Here is a 16,436-nt window from a genome sequence, read left to right as displayed (position 1 = left end):
GTCTGAATACACTGTCTTTGTTCAGTACGAGCTGAATGAGCCTCGTACTGCATTGTCTTGATGACTTTTATAACCTGACAGGACTATTTTCTTATTTGCCAACGGAAGCAAAATGCTTAAAATGTGACTCCCAACAGAAAAGGGCACGTGCACCAAAATTTCATTTTGGTACTACAGAAACTTTCTCAGGTTTGTGCTCTCCAGCAGATACTTTTACCTCTTGTAGGTTCCCAGTGTGAAAAATGTTAAGAAACAATATGGGACACAAGAGTTGCCTATTTTTCCTCCCCCTAACCTGCAGTAGGGTGTGCCTGTGTCATTGAAGAGCCTGGCACATTCAAAAAATTCAATAAAACCTTCATACACATTCATAGCTACCAAGTAATTATGGTGACAGGACATTTTAAATTGGTACACCTGAGTCCATTCATCTTTTCAAAAGGCACTAACTCCAGTGTAGGTGGTAGAAACCTCTCGACAATTTTTTTAATGCTTCACGATTACTTCTGTGCACTGACAAGTTAGTTATGTCAAGCCTAGTGGCACCCATTTAGGAAAAAACTGCCAGTAGTTAACCACACAAAAGAGAGTCAGCAGAAGGGATTGTATTAACTATCCCTTTGTTGCTGGACTTTGCATCAAAGCAGAGAGGTGCAGGAACATCCCGTGTTGTTATACTAGCTCGGTTCTTCATTTGGGATCACAATACTCAATTGCTACAGCTGTTTAGATGTAAGTCTACAGCTATTTAAGCATAAGTTCAAATAGAGATATTGCTAACATTATTGTTGCTTGAAACACACCGAAATGAAAACATGATCTACCAAGTAAGACAGAAGACAAAATATTCACTAATTTGATAGCGGAAGAAGCTGGAAAATAGAATTCACCTTGCAACCACCAGAAAATCTACAGTGTGCGCTAATGCTATGAAGACAAACCACAGCTTAGGATCTTAACTAAGGAGTTTTGTAAATCAACCGTGCTTAGTTTGTTATGAAAAAATTCCAAGCTCAAAAACATTCAAGATGAGATCTTTGGCAATTGCTGCTTCATCACATATCTGGTATTTGAAGTGTTACTTGCAGTTTAGACCTCAAACTGCGAACACTGACTTACTCCACGCAGAATAGCATGAGTTTTTCAGATTCTCCATATATAGTTTCTGATTATTTCCATTGACTATCGCTTTGTCCCCATACACCATGGCATTACAGCATTTACCCAACATGACTGAAAAAACAATCAGATGCGATTCCTAGCAATGGGTAACAGGCACCTACTACCTGCCTTAATGGAAGAACCCAAACAAGAATATACTTTAATATTTTAATAAAATGACTGATGACTAATATTTTAATGAGATTACTTTAAAGAAGAGCTCTCCACAGACAGACTGCTTCATGTTTCTTTTGGTTCAGATCTTTAGAATTCTTAGAAAAGACAGCTCTACCAATCATACACTATATACTCCTATCTGTCAAAAATCTCAATAGGAAAGCCTCTTTATAAACTCTACCACTCAGTCTTAAGAATGTATTCCATTTTTGCTTTCTGAAATGCAAGACATTCTTCATTCAAATATGAAAGACTGTAATTTGTAAACTAGATAATTTCTAATCTCAGGCAAATCTAGCCATCTTTCCTGCAAAATTATCCTATTTTTCCTTCTTCAACTTGCTCAGAAGAAAGATTAATGGTGAATGCAGTTGCCATTAAGAAAAACATTAGCTATTGAAATTTAGTGAATAAAACATCCCAATCATTCAATCCTAAAATGGCTAAAGAGCTCTCCCGTGTGGTTTTTCATAGCATTGCCTAACAGGACAGCGAGGCAACCTCAATAGTCCCTAAAACACCTTAAATCAAGCATGCAAGATAAAGATTTTATTCATGCCAACATGCAGAAAACGCCACCCAAGATAAGTAGCTAAAAGGGGAACTTTTCATACAAAAGATTAAGTAGTCACCACGATGACTGCCTTCATGAAAAACAAAGCTGGAATTTGACTCAGTACTTCTGAGGGGCTTTGTAACATGTTTTACCTATGGAAAGCTCTTAAAACCTGAAGGCTTTCAATGTCAGTATTTTCTGACTACCACTACAGAGAGTGAAACTGAGATCTACAGCTTAAAATACACATTATGTTAATTCTAACTTGTGAATGTTCCCAACAGAAACATTAATTTATGTCTAACAAGTCCCTTTTTTTTTTTTTTAAAAAATTTTTTTTCTTCCTTTCCGATGTTTGTCAGGCAAAATCTATTTGTTATCTTTACTTAAATTGTGGAAAGCACATGTGAAAACTCACCTGGAAAATTAATTGCTATTCCTGTGTATCTAAACTTACATTTTTAAAAACCTGCTTCTCAAAACACTGCAAATGGTTCACTAAATCCTGGTACATCCAACAGGAATTTGTACCTTTGCAAGTGGCGACTGCCAGAAAACCAGTATTTAACATGAATTCATAGCTGGTTCTTAAGCCATCTCAATTTGCCTTTGACACCATCTGCTTTTAAGCAGTCCAAAAATGGGCTCAACAGGACAAAATGTGAAGAGGAACCTGGTGGTGCGTGTGGTGATTACCAATCCATGTAGAAAAAGTCCAACCCTGAACTGGTCAAAATGGTTATTACAAAGTCTCAAACCCCAACAGGATGATACCTGTTTAATGAATCATAGAACCTGTTTTCAGAAGCAAGCAGATTTTTCCATGGAGATTCCCGTCTATGAAGGGGAGAAACACTACCTTAACAAGCTATAATAGGTTTTAATTGTGTTCAGTTTTAGCACCTTAAATACCATGGAGTTTCACTAGTTGTGTCCCAAGAGCTCTATTTGAATGTTTCAGGAAATATTAAAAACACATAGCTTAAATCTTTTCAAAGTCTGCTACCAAAAAAAGGCCTGAATTTAAACAGGACACTAGTTATTTTAAAATACTTAGAACATTCATTCTGAACAACAACTCCTTCATTGTCTACCTGTTCGGAAGCTCTGAAGAGAAAATTTTGCTTACTTGCCAGTTTCTTAGGTATGCTTTATTTTATCCCCGTAAATGACTCATATCCTCTCTGTAGAGGCCAGAAGCAGGTTCTTGAGCCTTACCAGGTGAAAGATATCCCCTTTTGGCAAACACAGTATTAGAGTTTCAAATAGCAGCACCCTTTGACTAACTCACTCAAAGAAAGTTACTTTAACAAGCTGCTTGCTGAGATAGACTTGGCAACTGTAGAGAATCAAGAAAAACGCAAAGATATTCAAGAGAGACTTCTACTAATACCTTTTCTTTCTCAGTCCATGAAACATTCCTCATCCTGGCAGGGCAAACAACATTGACTAGAAAACTGTACAAGCAGTCTTAAAATACATGCTATTGCACCTTCCAGCAGGTTATGACAGCACTGGAAAATAATACCGACATTTAACAAAATGGAATTCTTATTTTGGAAGTACTTTTAGAGTGTACACCCAGTGAGGCTCTCATCAAGCTGAATTCTATCAACATTTTCCATTGGATGACTGAAGGCAAAAGCTTGATGGAGAGATTTTCTCAATACATCTCAAGAGAAGTCTCAAGACTCCTCTGTACTCCTCTAGGCCAGAAAACATTTTTAAACAGACCTCAGTAACCTCCGAATTTCACCAGTTGAAACAAGATCAATGAAATAGGATGCACAAAACAGTTTACAAGAAGCTGTGGCTGTAGGGACAGGTAGAATGAAGACTTAAGGACATCCCAGACTCCCCAAAGGAGTCTGTTATGGAGAGTTGCTCTATTTACTAATCCCTTCACTTTCCTTTCTTCAATTGCTTATCCATAGGGTATCTATAGCCAAAGGGCCAGGTCAGCAACTGTCTTAAACAATATGAAATCTAAAATGCTCTTCAGGATTCCTTACACAAATTACTTCTGTGACAAGTTCCCCCTCAATGCCATGTATTGACACCTCGATCTGCTTGAAAACAAGAGACCTTGGTTAAAGCAGGCAACACCTACCAGGGAGTGAGGGGGAAGAAGGTAGGGGGAAGTCAAGGCTAAAGGTAAAGCAGTATTTTGCTACACTGACAGTATAGCAGAGAGGACATCACCACCAATGTCACCTGCTTTTTGATAAAAAAAAAACCAAAGCAAGCAACCAGAATCAAGGCTGCAGACATTTTAGGCTCCTGGACTTAGTTATTTCTGAAAGACAGACAAGAATACTGATACAGGCTGAGTGTTTAGTGCTGCAGTTTTAGAACTGAAGACTTCAATGGCAATCTTGACCAAAAGTAATGCCACTTAGAGAATAATTGGTTTTTCGTCTCTAAGCACCAAATCTTGCATAGCTGTTTCCAACAGGCCAGAATTTTAAGGAGAATTCAAGTCATTTCAAACACAGCATTCGCAAGTTTAACAACGTACTTTTGTTTTCTCTCAAGAAATTCAGGTAACATTGTCAGATTATCACAGGTCAGAATCCTTTAACCTCTGTATGCAGACTATACAGGAATTCTAAAATGAACCACAAGCTTTCTGCTTAATGTAAATGGCAATTAAATATACCTCAAAAAATAAAAATGCTAAAGCAGCCATTTCACTCTTTTGCATACTGAAATGCCTACTGAAATGCCCACTGCCTACCAAAGTTCCACCTGACAAGTTACCAAAGATTGGTTAATGCACTGAGGGATGTAGGATATATTTCTACGGTTCTTTAGGATAGATTTCCTTGGATTGGCATGAGACAGCTACCGAGAACTGTCACAGAATCAAAGCTTACCCAGATGGCTTATATATCTAGATAACCATTCTATGACTAGCACAGGAATAGAAAGGAGAAAACCTATTCACTAAATTTACCACTGAATATATGAATCACAGCACTGAATTTGGTTTTCCCTTGCAAGAAATTTCAGACTTAAAAATTTAAAGAAATAGAAGAATTAAACATTGCTGCAGGCAAACATACACCTTAATAATTGAAGTTATACACCAGCAATTGTTAAGTAATCTTTTTGGGTGTTACTTTTGATTTTACTGTCAAAAGTTTAATTTACTAGCGTTCTCCAAAAGTAACTCTTCATTCTTAATTAAAACTGCCAAAAGCAGTTTCACAGCAGTCATTTTAAACCCATACGTTTTGCTTTTAATACTATATTAAAGTGATTTTTGGTATTTCAGTCCACTGTCTTTAGCAGCATGAGCAACAACAGCATACATAAGGAAAAGATAGCTGGTACAAAAGGGAGTACCTGGAGATAACAGGTGACTTGCTTCCATTCACTGTATTTGTTCTTTCCCAAGGCTTTCTTGTTAGTTCTGGAAAACATAGTGAGAAGATTAAAAACTCTTTTTCTATTCGTTGTGTAATTTATGTGAGGAAACTTCAAGTTCCTGGCAACTTAAGTCAGCTGCTGTTGGGTTTTTTTGTTACTACATTGCATTAGGTCTTTCATATTAAGCTACCTCCTGTTGTATCCATCTTATTTTTAGTCATACTACCATTTATGTTGTGATAGCATCTTAAAGTCTCACTTTTGTTCTAGACATTGTAAGTGCCATTTGATTCTTAATCCAACTGGGAGAAAGTCTACCTATACTTCATGTATCTGATTGCTTCAGTTGTGAAACACGGAATTCTGGAACTATAACCAAATAGCTTAAAATACTGAGGGAAGATGTTTTTAAGCTAAAGGAGTTTTCCTGAGCTGTTAATGAATTATAGAAGATTAATTCAGCGTCAATTTCAATGAAGCGACAGCAGGGATGATACAACCTCACACAGCTAGAATACCTTTCAGCAACAAGGTATTTATTTTCCAAAGTCTTCTCCCCAAAAAGATACTTCAAAAGTTACAATATATAATTTCCCCCTTTCAAAATAATACAGACTCAAAAATAAAGGTACATTGCCCTGGGATCCAGAAGAGATCATAGTTTACTCACCACCCATAATATCAGACAAAGTTTTACTGTGCATCTCTTCTCCCATCTGGGCAGCTTATACTCTACAGGCAAGCAGTCTATTACACACTGCAGAGGAGGACTTTTGGGCCTAGTCTATAGGCATGAGTCTAATGTGTAGTCAAGTTTAAAAAGCCCAACCTATCTTTATACGTGCTTATGCTTCACTTTCCATTTATGGAGCCTGCTTTCAGTTCTGCTTAGAATGCTCTCAAATAAACTTTGACTCGCTATCCTGAGTTTATTACAGTGATCTAAAGTCACATGTGAAAGCTAGCTTTATTGTGCAGGTTGGTTTGTCAACAGCAGACAGACAGAAATCACAGCCAAAACAAGGCAAACAGTTCAGTTAAGGACTGTTTATTTTGTGTTCTCGCATGGTGAATGAGATTGATTTTTTTTTCCTTTAGTGGTCTCACCTAAGCCCTTCCTCAGGACACATCTATCACCACAAATGCTTCATTCCTTATGGATCAGGTTTTCACTCCTTACAATCTGCACAAGTTAAAACAGTCTTCCTGTAGTGTGAATTGTTATTACTTACTTGCTATCATTACTTACTCAGGACTTTAATGTGCCACTGATCTTAGTCTTTATTTCAGATCTGGGTTTGTTTTGTTCCCTTTCTCTTGTACTGCTCAGCTCTGCTAAGCTGGGCAAGCTAACAGGCAGAAATGCCCTTTCAGAGTCTCATATTGACCAGGCAGTTCTCTGGGATGCAGCTAGATCCTGAGAAGAGTATCTGAATTGCAGAAGTCTGCTAGCATAGCCTGTGACCCAGCCAACTACAGGTTGCCAGTGCTAGTAGTAAGTCTTAAGCTTAATTTGATATACCAGGCTTCAGGACTTGTCCTGCCAAGGAGTTATTTTAGCTGTATCTGCAAAATTGAAAAACCTTTGCTATGGCTACAGCTTGCTAAAGGACCCCATGATTATCCTTACCTAGCTGAAACAGCAACATTATCCAAGGGTCATACATCTGTTGCCTAACCCATGGTTTTGAGCTTGTTTGTTTATATTATTACCTAACATGCTGTAACTTAGGTTTTACTTAGCTTTATGTGACTGTGTGTTTCTTCCCCTAGAAGGAATATACCATATACAGAAAAGGACTAGTATGTGTAAGTAATCATGGTGTAACTCTCCCTGTAAGCAACAGGGGGGAGAGAGAGTACTGCCCCTTAGCAGAGTTGAAATGTGTCAAAATAAATGCAAGGAGACCCAAGCACAGGACAGAAGAAATGTCTCCCCTTTCAACATCATACTCCTCCTGACAAAGAATGTGGAACGCTGATAGTTCACCACAACAGCACATAGGAAGAGTAAGCGCAACGCCAAAGAGGTAAACGCTAGCAAGTCTGTGTATAACAATTTCAGTTATATTATTAATGGTAATTAGACATAATTACACAAATTTTTGACCTGGCCTCTGCTTAGTATGCCAAGCAGTCCTCTTAAACATTTTAAAGACATGTTCCAATGATGAGGCACAGCATTACTAGAGCATTGTACATCATCAAGAAACGAAGTGAAATCTCTCCATTGGAAGGAAACAGTCAAACCTCTGGATGCATGTGACATTTTAAAGAAGTTTGATGAGGCTTCTTATCATGACAACCAATTAAAGGAACCACTCCATTCCACTGTTTTTGATTTCCCTCTTTTGGGCCTATATTATTATTAGAAGTGTTCCAAAAGCAGTCATTTCCCCAAGGCTAAGATCATCTCTGTGTTTAACAGAATGAAGCAATCTCCTAAGCTAAGGGGAGGGGGTGTGTGTGTGGGGTGAAAAACTTGATTTGTATTAAGTCATTTATTGCCTTGCAGTCTAATTTCTTTAGACTACCGTATCTCAATACTAACAGGTTTCCAGTTATTTCCACCCAGACACACTTAGCTCCTAGCTCTCCTTTTTATACTACAGCCAATGGCCACCTGGGTTTTGTTCACCCTACAGCAGTAGTCTTCAATATTAAGGCCTGCACACCATCAAGTGGCTGAATCATCTAGTGAAGAAGTATACACATGGACAAGCAATCAACAGAGAAAGCTAGAATATACTGAAAACTGGTATATTCATTACCCAGTCATTTTCCTTCTGCTTCCAGTATCTTTTGGGATGACAAACTGCAGGTTACATGGCACATCCTCCCCCTTTTGTATGCACATAGCGGGAGATGGCCAGGGAAGCTAAGGGTACAAGAAGGTACTACTAAAGGACAGGAAAAGAAAGTCTTAAGTGTCACTTGAGTCCTTGTAACACAAGCATTTATAGTATGAATACATATGCATGCTGACAATGCACCTTGGCCAACTACAGAATTGGCGAGATGTAAGCTTTCCTTACTGACTGCAGCAGAATCGTTGGCTACACAGTTCCAAACTCTGCCACAAGCATTCCTCATCAGAGGAATCACGGTTAAAGAATTTCTACTCCCTGCACTTATATTGATTTAGAAAGGACACTTGCATGTGAGGGAATCTTTACTACGGTACCTGGAAATGGCAACTGTTTCTGTCTGACTCTGATAGTCTTGCATGTCTGCCTTGAAGGAAACAAACTACTGTCCCAACTCATGCACATTCACTAGCATTATAGAGTCACAGAGTTCACAAACCTGTGCTACTTACCGGGTGTGCTTGTTGAAGAAACTTTAGACGTTGAAGACTCTGATTCTTCCTGATTAAAAGGGAGGAGAGAGGGAGAAAGGGGGGAGGAGGAGAGAAAAAAAAACCACCTTTGACTCTTGTGAATCCAACAGATTAATCTCAACTGTTTAAATATTTATTTCGCTTTTTATAGAGATTTAAATGATTCTGCTCAATTGTATGTAGAAGATGTGCAAGCACTATGCACTTCACAAAAGAGTGGTTATGTGTATATATATATGGTAAAGTACAACTAATCTCTCATGTACACCACTAGAATCTTTCTCAAAATATAATATTGAATAATGTGAAATAGATAAGGTTTCTCAACTCACAGTTTTATCTTCCTTCTGCTCTGGTTCTGTTGATCCCTTTTCAGCAATTCTTCTCCTATAAGCAGAAACAAAAGTTACCCAGATCATCATGGCTTTAAGATGGAAGAATGTTGTTTAGTGTAATTAGAGACATATACAGCCTGATGGCTAGATAATTGACAATTAGTGTTAAAAAAGGTACTTTCAAAATACTTTCAAGGACAAAGCCCTCCTGCCAAAGCAACTGTGCAATTCTTTCTCCTCTTGAAGTCTGTATCCCCTCCCCTACTGCTGCACAAAGACTTACACAGTACTCGATTACACTCAAGTAAAAATGCTATTCATAAATCATTATCAACTTCACAAAGCAACCACATGAGCAAGCTGATGTTTATTTGATCCTTAGCCAGCTGCAAACAGGCACCCAAAATCCTACCTCTGCAATGACTAAGCATCTGGAGCACAGCCGAAACAGCTCCTTACCTCCTGGCTAGCAGGGCGCTCATTTCTTCCATCAGCCCACTGCCTCCCAAGGGAAGCGGACCATTTCCACGGCCACTCTCTGTTTTAGATGAAGCAGAGCCTCCTCCTCCTCCACTTGAACTGGAGGAGTCTTCACCCTGCACAATACACAAAGTAACAGCAGATGTGCACATAAAATTATAGCTGACTTAATGCAAGAAGCAAAGTTCACATATGAGGAAGAAACAAATGTATAAAGAATGTGATGGGCTGGTAGTACATCCTGTAATGCTTTTTGAATAGTGAATTAAGCCCACCCCAGAAGTCTTGATATGCCATCAATCTCAAACAAAAATTACAACCAGTTCAGGAAGACAGGACTTAGAGACAGGAATTGGAGAAAGGAACAAAAAGAGTTGCATTTACCCGTGAGACTTTCCGAAGTTTGGCTCCAGCAAGTGCAGCTGCTAGTCCAGTTAAAGGGCGATTTTCTTCGGACACAAATCCCACTGAAAATCCAGAGGCGGGGAGGGGGGGAGCAGGAGGTGGAAGGGGAACGGGAGGAACTTGGCTAGGAAGCGGAGGAGGTGGCGGTGGCGGCGGCGGAGGCCCTGAAGGTGGAAGTGGAGGTGGTGGTGGTGGGCCAGGAGGAGGTGGGGCTGCTACTGAGGACTGAGCTGGGCCAGGGGGTAGGGGCGGTGGGGGAGGAGGTGCAGGTGGTCCTTGGACAACACCTAGTATCAAAGACAAAACAAATAGACTATATTAAGGATTTAGAAAAGAAAGATCTTGCGTCCACCGAGATACTGGTTCTTTTGCTCAGTGTATGAGACGTTAATACTGGTAAGGATCCTTTTTATAGGCAAGAAAACACTCCAAGTTTCAGCAGGAGAGAAGCATTCTTATTCAATGCACTAAAAATATTACATAATATGCTATAAGAGATCAGACAGTTTCAGAGACTTTAACATACAAAACCCCTCCAGTCAGGTTCTGTGCTGCAACCAAGAAGAATCTTACACTGGGGAACAGGCAAAGCTTTTATAAAGAGTCAAGTAAGGCACGAGCAACAGACCACATAGGAACAATACTGTTTGTCCAAATGGTGCTAAACACAGAGTGACTTTTCATCGTACTAACAAGCATTTAACATGCCACCCAAACACCTGAACCCTTGAACTGTTTGAGTTCCAACACTAATTTCTAAGCTGTATAAAAATTTTTCCTCTAAAAAAGATTCCAGGAATCAACTTTAATAATTTAATACAAACGCTAATTAGTGAGATAGAAGACTGATGTATTTTAAGCTGATGGGAACAAGCTCTTCTATTTTTTTAATCCATGATTCCTTTAATGCTTTAAATTCACATTGATATGCAATACAAAATGTGTTTTGAAGAAAGAATATTCTGATGATTACTGTGTTATTAATTATAAGAACAGTTTAAGAAATTGTGACTAAGAAAACAGCCCTACACATCCTCCCTGTCTCACCCAAACTGCCGTAAGCTACTAAAAAAGCTGAGCAACTACCTTAAGCAACCTCTACAGGCAGGAATTTCACACACGAGTCTTCCTGGTTTTCTACTCTGCTAACCACTGTATAAATTTAAAAGCCTTTTCAACTCTCGTGGTGTCACTCACCATCCAAGTGCACGCTTTTATTCCATACTACAAGTGAGGCTGTTCACCTTATTTTCCACTCCATCCCAGAGTAGCTCACACCTTCATTTCAGACAAGAGGGTGTAAGCAGGATCTACTCTGCACGATTTGTGTGTGATGAAGCCACAGCCCGCTCATCCCCCAGGAGTCCCTCCGCCCACACCTTTAGCTGAGCTACTGCAGACTTATGTACAAAGACCCAAATCTATTAAATCAATATAAAAGCAGGATGCAGGTTAACAGAGACATTTACATCCATGTAAAACACATTTCTATCATATTGGTACAGTGTCCATTAAGACTGTCACCTGCTTAATCAAACTTTTTCTCTAAAGTCTTTTTATCTACGCTGGTAGAATACCACAGGAAGACCCATCTTTTGTGTGTGTATGTATGTATATATGTGTGTGTGCATGCGCGCGTGCGCGCATACAGCCATATATCAAAATACGACCACTGTACAGAAAGAAATGCTGTAGGTGTTACATACTACTTCCTAAATTTGAAACTACATAGAGTATCAAACCGGTTCAGATTATTCCTTGCTTAAGGCCATTCGCATGTCCAAAGCTGCACATACATTCTTCCATGTTGGCTGCCATTAGGAAACTAATGATGCTGCCTATTAACACCACATTTCAAATAAACTAACAGTGCTAGATTCACCAAGCAAGTATTCGACAAGCTCTGTCCTCGACAGGTGAGAGCTTAAGAAATCAGAATTTTACCTACGACAGGCCACAGAATGCCGGCTCTTATCCACGGAGCTTTAAAGTTTCCCTTACCCCAGTTTCCAAACGGTATTTTGTTGTGGTATTAAGATCACTGCAACTTTGGAAGCATTGTATTAATTCTTTGGGGCAGTTACGGGCTTTGATACCAATTGGTTTCGACTGCATTCCTGATTAGTGCATTAGTAGCAATAACAGAAAGCCTTACCCTGCTGGGTCGTAGGTTCAATCGGCTGAGAGGCTGCCTGCAAGACTGGCTCAGAAGCAGAGGAGTCTCCCAGCACAGAGTTTAGAGAGTTCTCAACAGAGGCAGGGGTAGCTGCAGAGGGAGAAGGGAGAACACTAGGCTTGGATGAGGGAGTCGAGGCATTCGGGGAGTTGGGAGAAGGAGAAGCTTGAGGTCCAGAGAGTGACAGAGGCGGAAAGGAAGGCAGTGGAGGGGGGGGAGGTGGCGGAGGCGGAGTTGGACCTGAGGTAGAAGGTGAAGGAACCGGGTAAGCCAGGTTTTCAGGAAGCCCGTTAGAAGCCGTGGGAGACGTAGACGTTTGGGTCACTGGATTAGAAGCCGACACTGGGAGGACAGGTCTCGGACCAGTAGCTTTGCCTGGGGGACTGCTTATCATTACTGGAGGAGACGGGGGAAGGGGGGCAAAACTGGGCGCAGACCAGGCAACAGGCTTTGTGTTTGGAGGCAGAGTCGCCGGGGCATTGACGGGAGAAGGGGGCCGAGAACTTTTGTTCAGCGGACGAGGAACCGTAGCGTAATGGGGGAGAACAGGGTGGAAAGCTGAGCCTAAAGATGTAGCAAAACGTGATGCAGAGTGCCTTAGAGGCGGTGTAGGGGGAGTGGAAGTCGGTGGTGCAGAAGTCACTACAGCGTACTCCGGTGTGGCCTCCGACATTGGTGCTGAGACTGCTTTTGCATATGATGGAGGAGGTGCTGAAGGAGGCTGGCAACTGGAGTATTCAGGAAGTGGAGTGCTATACGGGGAGTTGTCGAAAGATGGAGCTGGACAGAAGATGGAAAGCAGCAGCAAAGGCAGGATAAAAAAAGGAGAAAGAGAAAAAGGGAGCTAATGAAGCAACAAAACCAGCATTCAAACAAAATGTATAAATGTAGACTACAGTTAGTACCAGAGGATTAGGCACAAGTGAAAATACTGTTAGGAAAGTTTTACATATTATCACAGCTGCTTTTAAATTTTACCAACTATTTTTGTGCCAACATTTGAATTTACAAGTACGTTTTACAGTAAGCATTCTCAAATCCCATCTGTGAGATGGATTAGATATAGGGTTGATTAATCAGTCTTTCATCAGCTTTTATCTTCTTGTTTGGTTGCAAACTGCAAGCAAGTGTAGTGATCTTAACATTTTTTTACAACTCCACTAATAAAACTCATACCATAGGCAGCAAGTAAGTGTCATCTTTCTCTTCCCCAGAAAAAGCTCCATCGCAAACTTGGAAGTACTGGGAATAAAACTACCGATAAAACCCTCTGCTCTAAAATGACCAGCTCTTACATAGTATTCCTTGACTTTTACCATGAGCTGACTTCTTACCTAAATTGAGTTTGTTACTAAAGAACAACCAAGTGCTTCACTAATGTTCCCTTATATTACCAAAATGAGAAAGCTTTCAGTTATCACTGGATACGTTTCCTCAGGCAGTGCATTATCTTATCTCCACATACATACAATACATTTCACTGTAATGTTACTACAATGATAAATTAAGCAAGACTTCATACTGAAAGGCATTTCTCACACTACTACTTTGCCTTATATAGGTACATACCTTCTACATTAACACACTCAACCTGATATGTTTAGTTTTTTTTTTTTTTTTTTCCAAATTATGTAACAAGAATACATCTTGTTGAATAGAGCAAACAATGATAACGGAATTTTAACTCATCATACTTTAACCAATGTTGGAGGTGCCCAATATGATTCGAGTTCTTCAAGCAATCAGAGAGTACGGCAATGGAGTGAGCAAATAGTGCAAAAAAATTTATTTTAGCATTAATGGGAAATTATGACAGGAAAGTCAAAGCTCTTGGGACTTCTTGCCATAAAAAAAAAGGAAGCAAGTCCAGCAAACAGAAGCCTGAAATACTGACTGTTGTTACACCACTGTACTCACTGCCCTTTGCTGCTTCTCTCCCACTCCATCACCCAAACTCATAAAGAGTAGTCTGGTACTTGAATACACTTGGTTTTTAAATTCTTACCAGCATTTGAAATTCTTCTCTCTCTCTCCCATTCCAGTTGTTCCCTTTCCAACTGTTCTTGCCGTTCTCTTTCTTGCCTTTCCCGTTCAAGTCGTTCCAGTCTTTCTCGATCCTGCCTCTCCTTCTCTTGTCTCTCCCTTTCTAGGCGCTCTTGCCGTTCCCTTTCTTGCCGTTCTCTCTCCAGTTGCTCCTGTTCTAGACGCTCTCTTTCAAGTCTTTCCCTTTCTAGCCTCTCCCTCTCCAGCCTCTCCCGTTCCATTCGTTCACGATCCAGCCTCTCCCGTTCCAGCTCCTTCTGCCTCTGTTGCTCTTGCAACTGCCTACAATCATTAACAAAAGAAAAAAAAAAACTAAGTTGCAAAGCAAAAAACAAAAATATTGAGTAACTGTTAGAGGACAAGAACAGATAAACTAATCAACAATCTTTGCACCAGCGAGAACAAGAGCACAGCATTTGTACCTACATAAAATTCTTAATTCTACATGTCATTTTTCTGAGCAGGATAATAGTTTTATTATGTTTACGGTAAAAAGAATCATATAATCAATTTCCTCTTAACTCATTTAACATTCCAAGAGACAGCTTTCAAGAGGTAAGAATAGAAAGCTGCTGCTGATAATTTACTAACTGATACAATCTTCCCAGTTTGGAATATGGAGTTACATTTGTGCTTTGCATAGTATTTTATACTCGAAGCAGTGAATAAAACTACAGTGAAATAGCAGTAACACAAATACCCATTAAAAAAACCCACCCTCAAAGAAATTATGTTTTTCAAATAAACTAGTCAGCTAGTATTTATCCAAATTTTACAGAAACATCAAAATGTACACATCCCTCTCCACTTGCATAATACTATATGCACATACAACTTAACTGGCATCAAGATGAGAACACCCTGAAGGCAGAGGAAAACTGGACATGGTCAGAAAAAAATCCAGGGTGCAGCAGCCAAGGAAACACTGCAGGGAGCTGGCAGGGTTTCCAGCTCATGGGCATCTTTGCAAAGGAAAGCAGAGAGGGAGAAGATGTGGAGAGGAGGAAAACAAGTAAAAGCCAGGCAGAGGAAATATAAAGAACTTGCTAAGGGTAAGAAGGAATCATGCAAAATTTGCTGCCAAAGCCACTAGGCTGGCTGAAAGAAAGGACTTTCCTGCAAAAATACAGTGGGAAAAGCTGTAAACAACCCTTTTGCTTTTTTTTCCTCAACTTATTTTGTATTTTCTTTAGTTTTTTTGGTTTGGGTTTTTTTTTAATTATATTTTAAAAAGATACATGTTTTTAGCTGGCTGAAATATAGCTTTTTGATTTTCAAAGCTTTTTCATCTCTTCAGGGAACTCACTACTAAAACAAAAATTAGGCACATCCTCCTCAAAGCTGTGGCCAGTATGCTCCTGCCAGTACATATCACTGAAAATGTTGTTAGTTATCATCCTCTATTTGAATTCTTATTTTCAAAAAAAATCATGACATTTAAAAACTTGTATATAAAGCACACAGCCATTTTTTCTGCCATGCTTCAGATGCCAATTGAAGATAGCGTCTCAACAAATACAAAGCACAGACAGCTTTTAACTATAAAGCAAAAAGAAGACCTAAATTTTGACACCTTGAGCTACTAGATATGTGTCTTCTATAGACTGCCACTGGGCAATCTTACTTGGAAAGTTCATTGGTAATTCTATACTATATGCTTAGAGCCATATAAAACTGAACTCTGAAAATGAGGGGAACTTCAGCTATTTCACTCCTATTCATGCCCAGAAAATACTGGCAGAACGGAAACCCCAGCCCATGCACTGTTACTATTGAAGTCCATCCTCTTTCAGACCAATGTTTTTCCTTTATGAACAAAAAAAACTGGTAGATATTGAAAATTCATAATTGCTGTAAGCAATTAAGTTCCAGTTACGTACAGCAAAAGGACTCTTCCCTAAGGAACTTGTTACCCAACATCCTCAGAAGCAGCAAAATAGTTCTGCTCCTGTATCAGTTCTTCCCTCAGCTCCTGCTCTCCCATATAATGAAGTTGTAACAGCAGTCACTAAGAAATTAGGGCTGCAACTCAGCTTGTTAAATGCTTGATTTTTAGCCTCTGAAGTCCACCAAAAAGTCTGGTAATTGACTGATACATATTTGGAACCAGTAGAGGATCTCTACAAAATATCAAGAGAATACAATATAAACCACAGAAATTTAAGCTCCAAAAGAGATATTAAAAATATTTTGGCATTACATTTTTGCTTGCTCTATATTGTACAAAACTGGTTTTACTACGTGCTCTTTTTCCCTCAGATAAAATCTGTTATTAGAGGAAAGCGGGGTTTTCATCATGGCTAACTTCAACTTGGTCATTTTAGGCTCTTTTTTTGTAAGGGAGAGGCGGATGCACATATGTTTGTAGCTAAAAAACTATTCAGAGCAGGA

The 16,436-nt window shown here is 39.5% G+C and overlaps 1 protein-coding gene across 12 annotated transcripts in view; it reads right to left on the bottom strand.

Annotated features, from left to right (window-relative positions):
- Window positions 1–16,436, bottom strand: part of ENAH (ENAH actin regulator) — a 100,813-nt gene that overhangs the window by 9,421 nt on the left and 74,956 nt on the right. For 3 of the 12 annotated variants that reach the window (XM_041128409.1, XM_030035211.2, XM_030035214.1), the window contains 8 exons: window positions 14,008–14,327; window positions 11,982–12,782; window positions 9,806–10,113; window positions 9,401–9,537; window positions 8,939–8,993; window positions 8,586–8,634; window positions 5,243–5,309; window positions 2,669–2,731 (listed from right to left, as the gene is read on the bottom strand). In XM_041128409.1, the coding sequence (XP_040984343.1) occupies window positions 2,669–2,731; window positions 5,243–5,309; window positions 8,586–8,634; window positions 8,939–8,993; window positions 9,401–9,537; window positions 9,806–10,113; window positions 11,982–12,782; window positions 14,008–14,327 (1,800 nt within the window). The remainder of the gene's footprint in view (window positions 1–2,668; window positions 2,732–5,242; window positions 5,310–8,585; window positions 8,635–8,938; window positions 8,994–9,400; window positions 9,538–9,805; window positions 10,114–11,981; window positions 12,783–14,007; window positions 14,328–16,436) is intronic. The other 9 variants (XM_041128411.1, XM_030035215.2, XM_041128410.1 and 6 more) reach the window with 5 other exon arrangements.

Source organism: Aquila chrysaetos, chromosome 13, assembly GCF_900496995.4.
Source record: "Aquila chrysaetos chrysaetos chromosome 13, bAquChr1.4, whole genome shotgun sequence".
Classification (NCBI taxonomy): Eukaryota; Metazoa; Chordata; class Aves; order Accipitriformes; family Accipitridae; genus Aquila; species Aquila chrysaetos.
The sequence above is the reverse complement of the archived record's forward strand: the minus strand, read 5'-3'. Positions and strand labels throughout refer to the sequence as shown.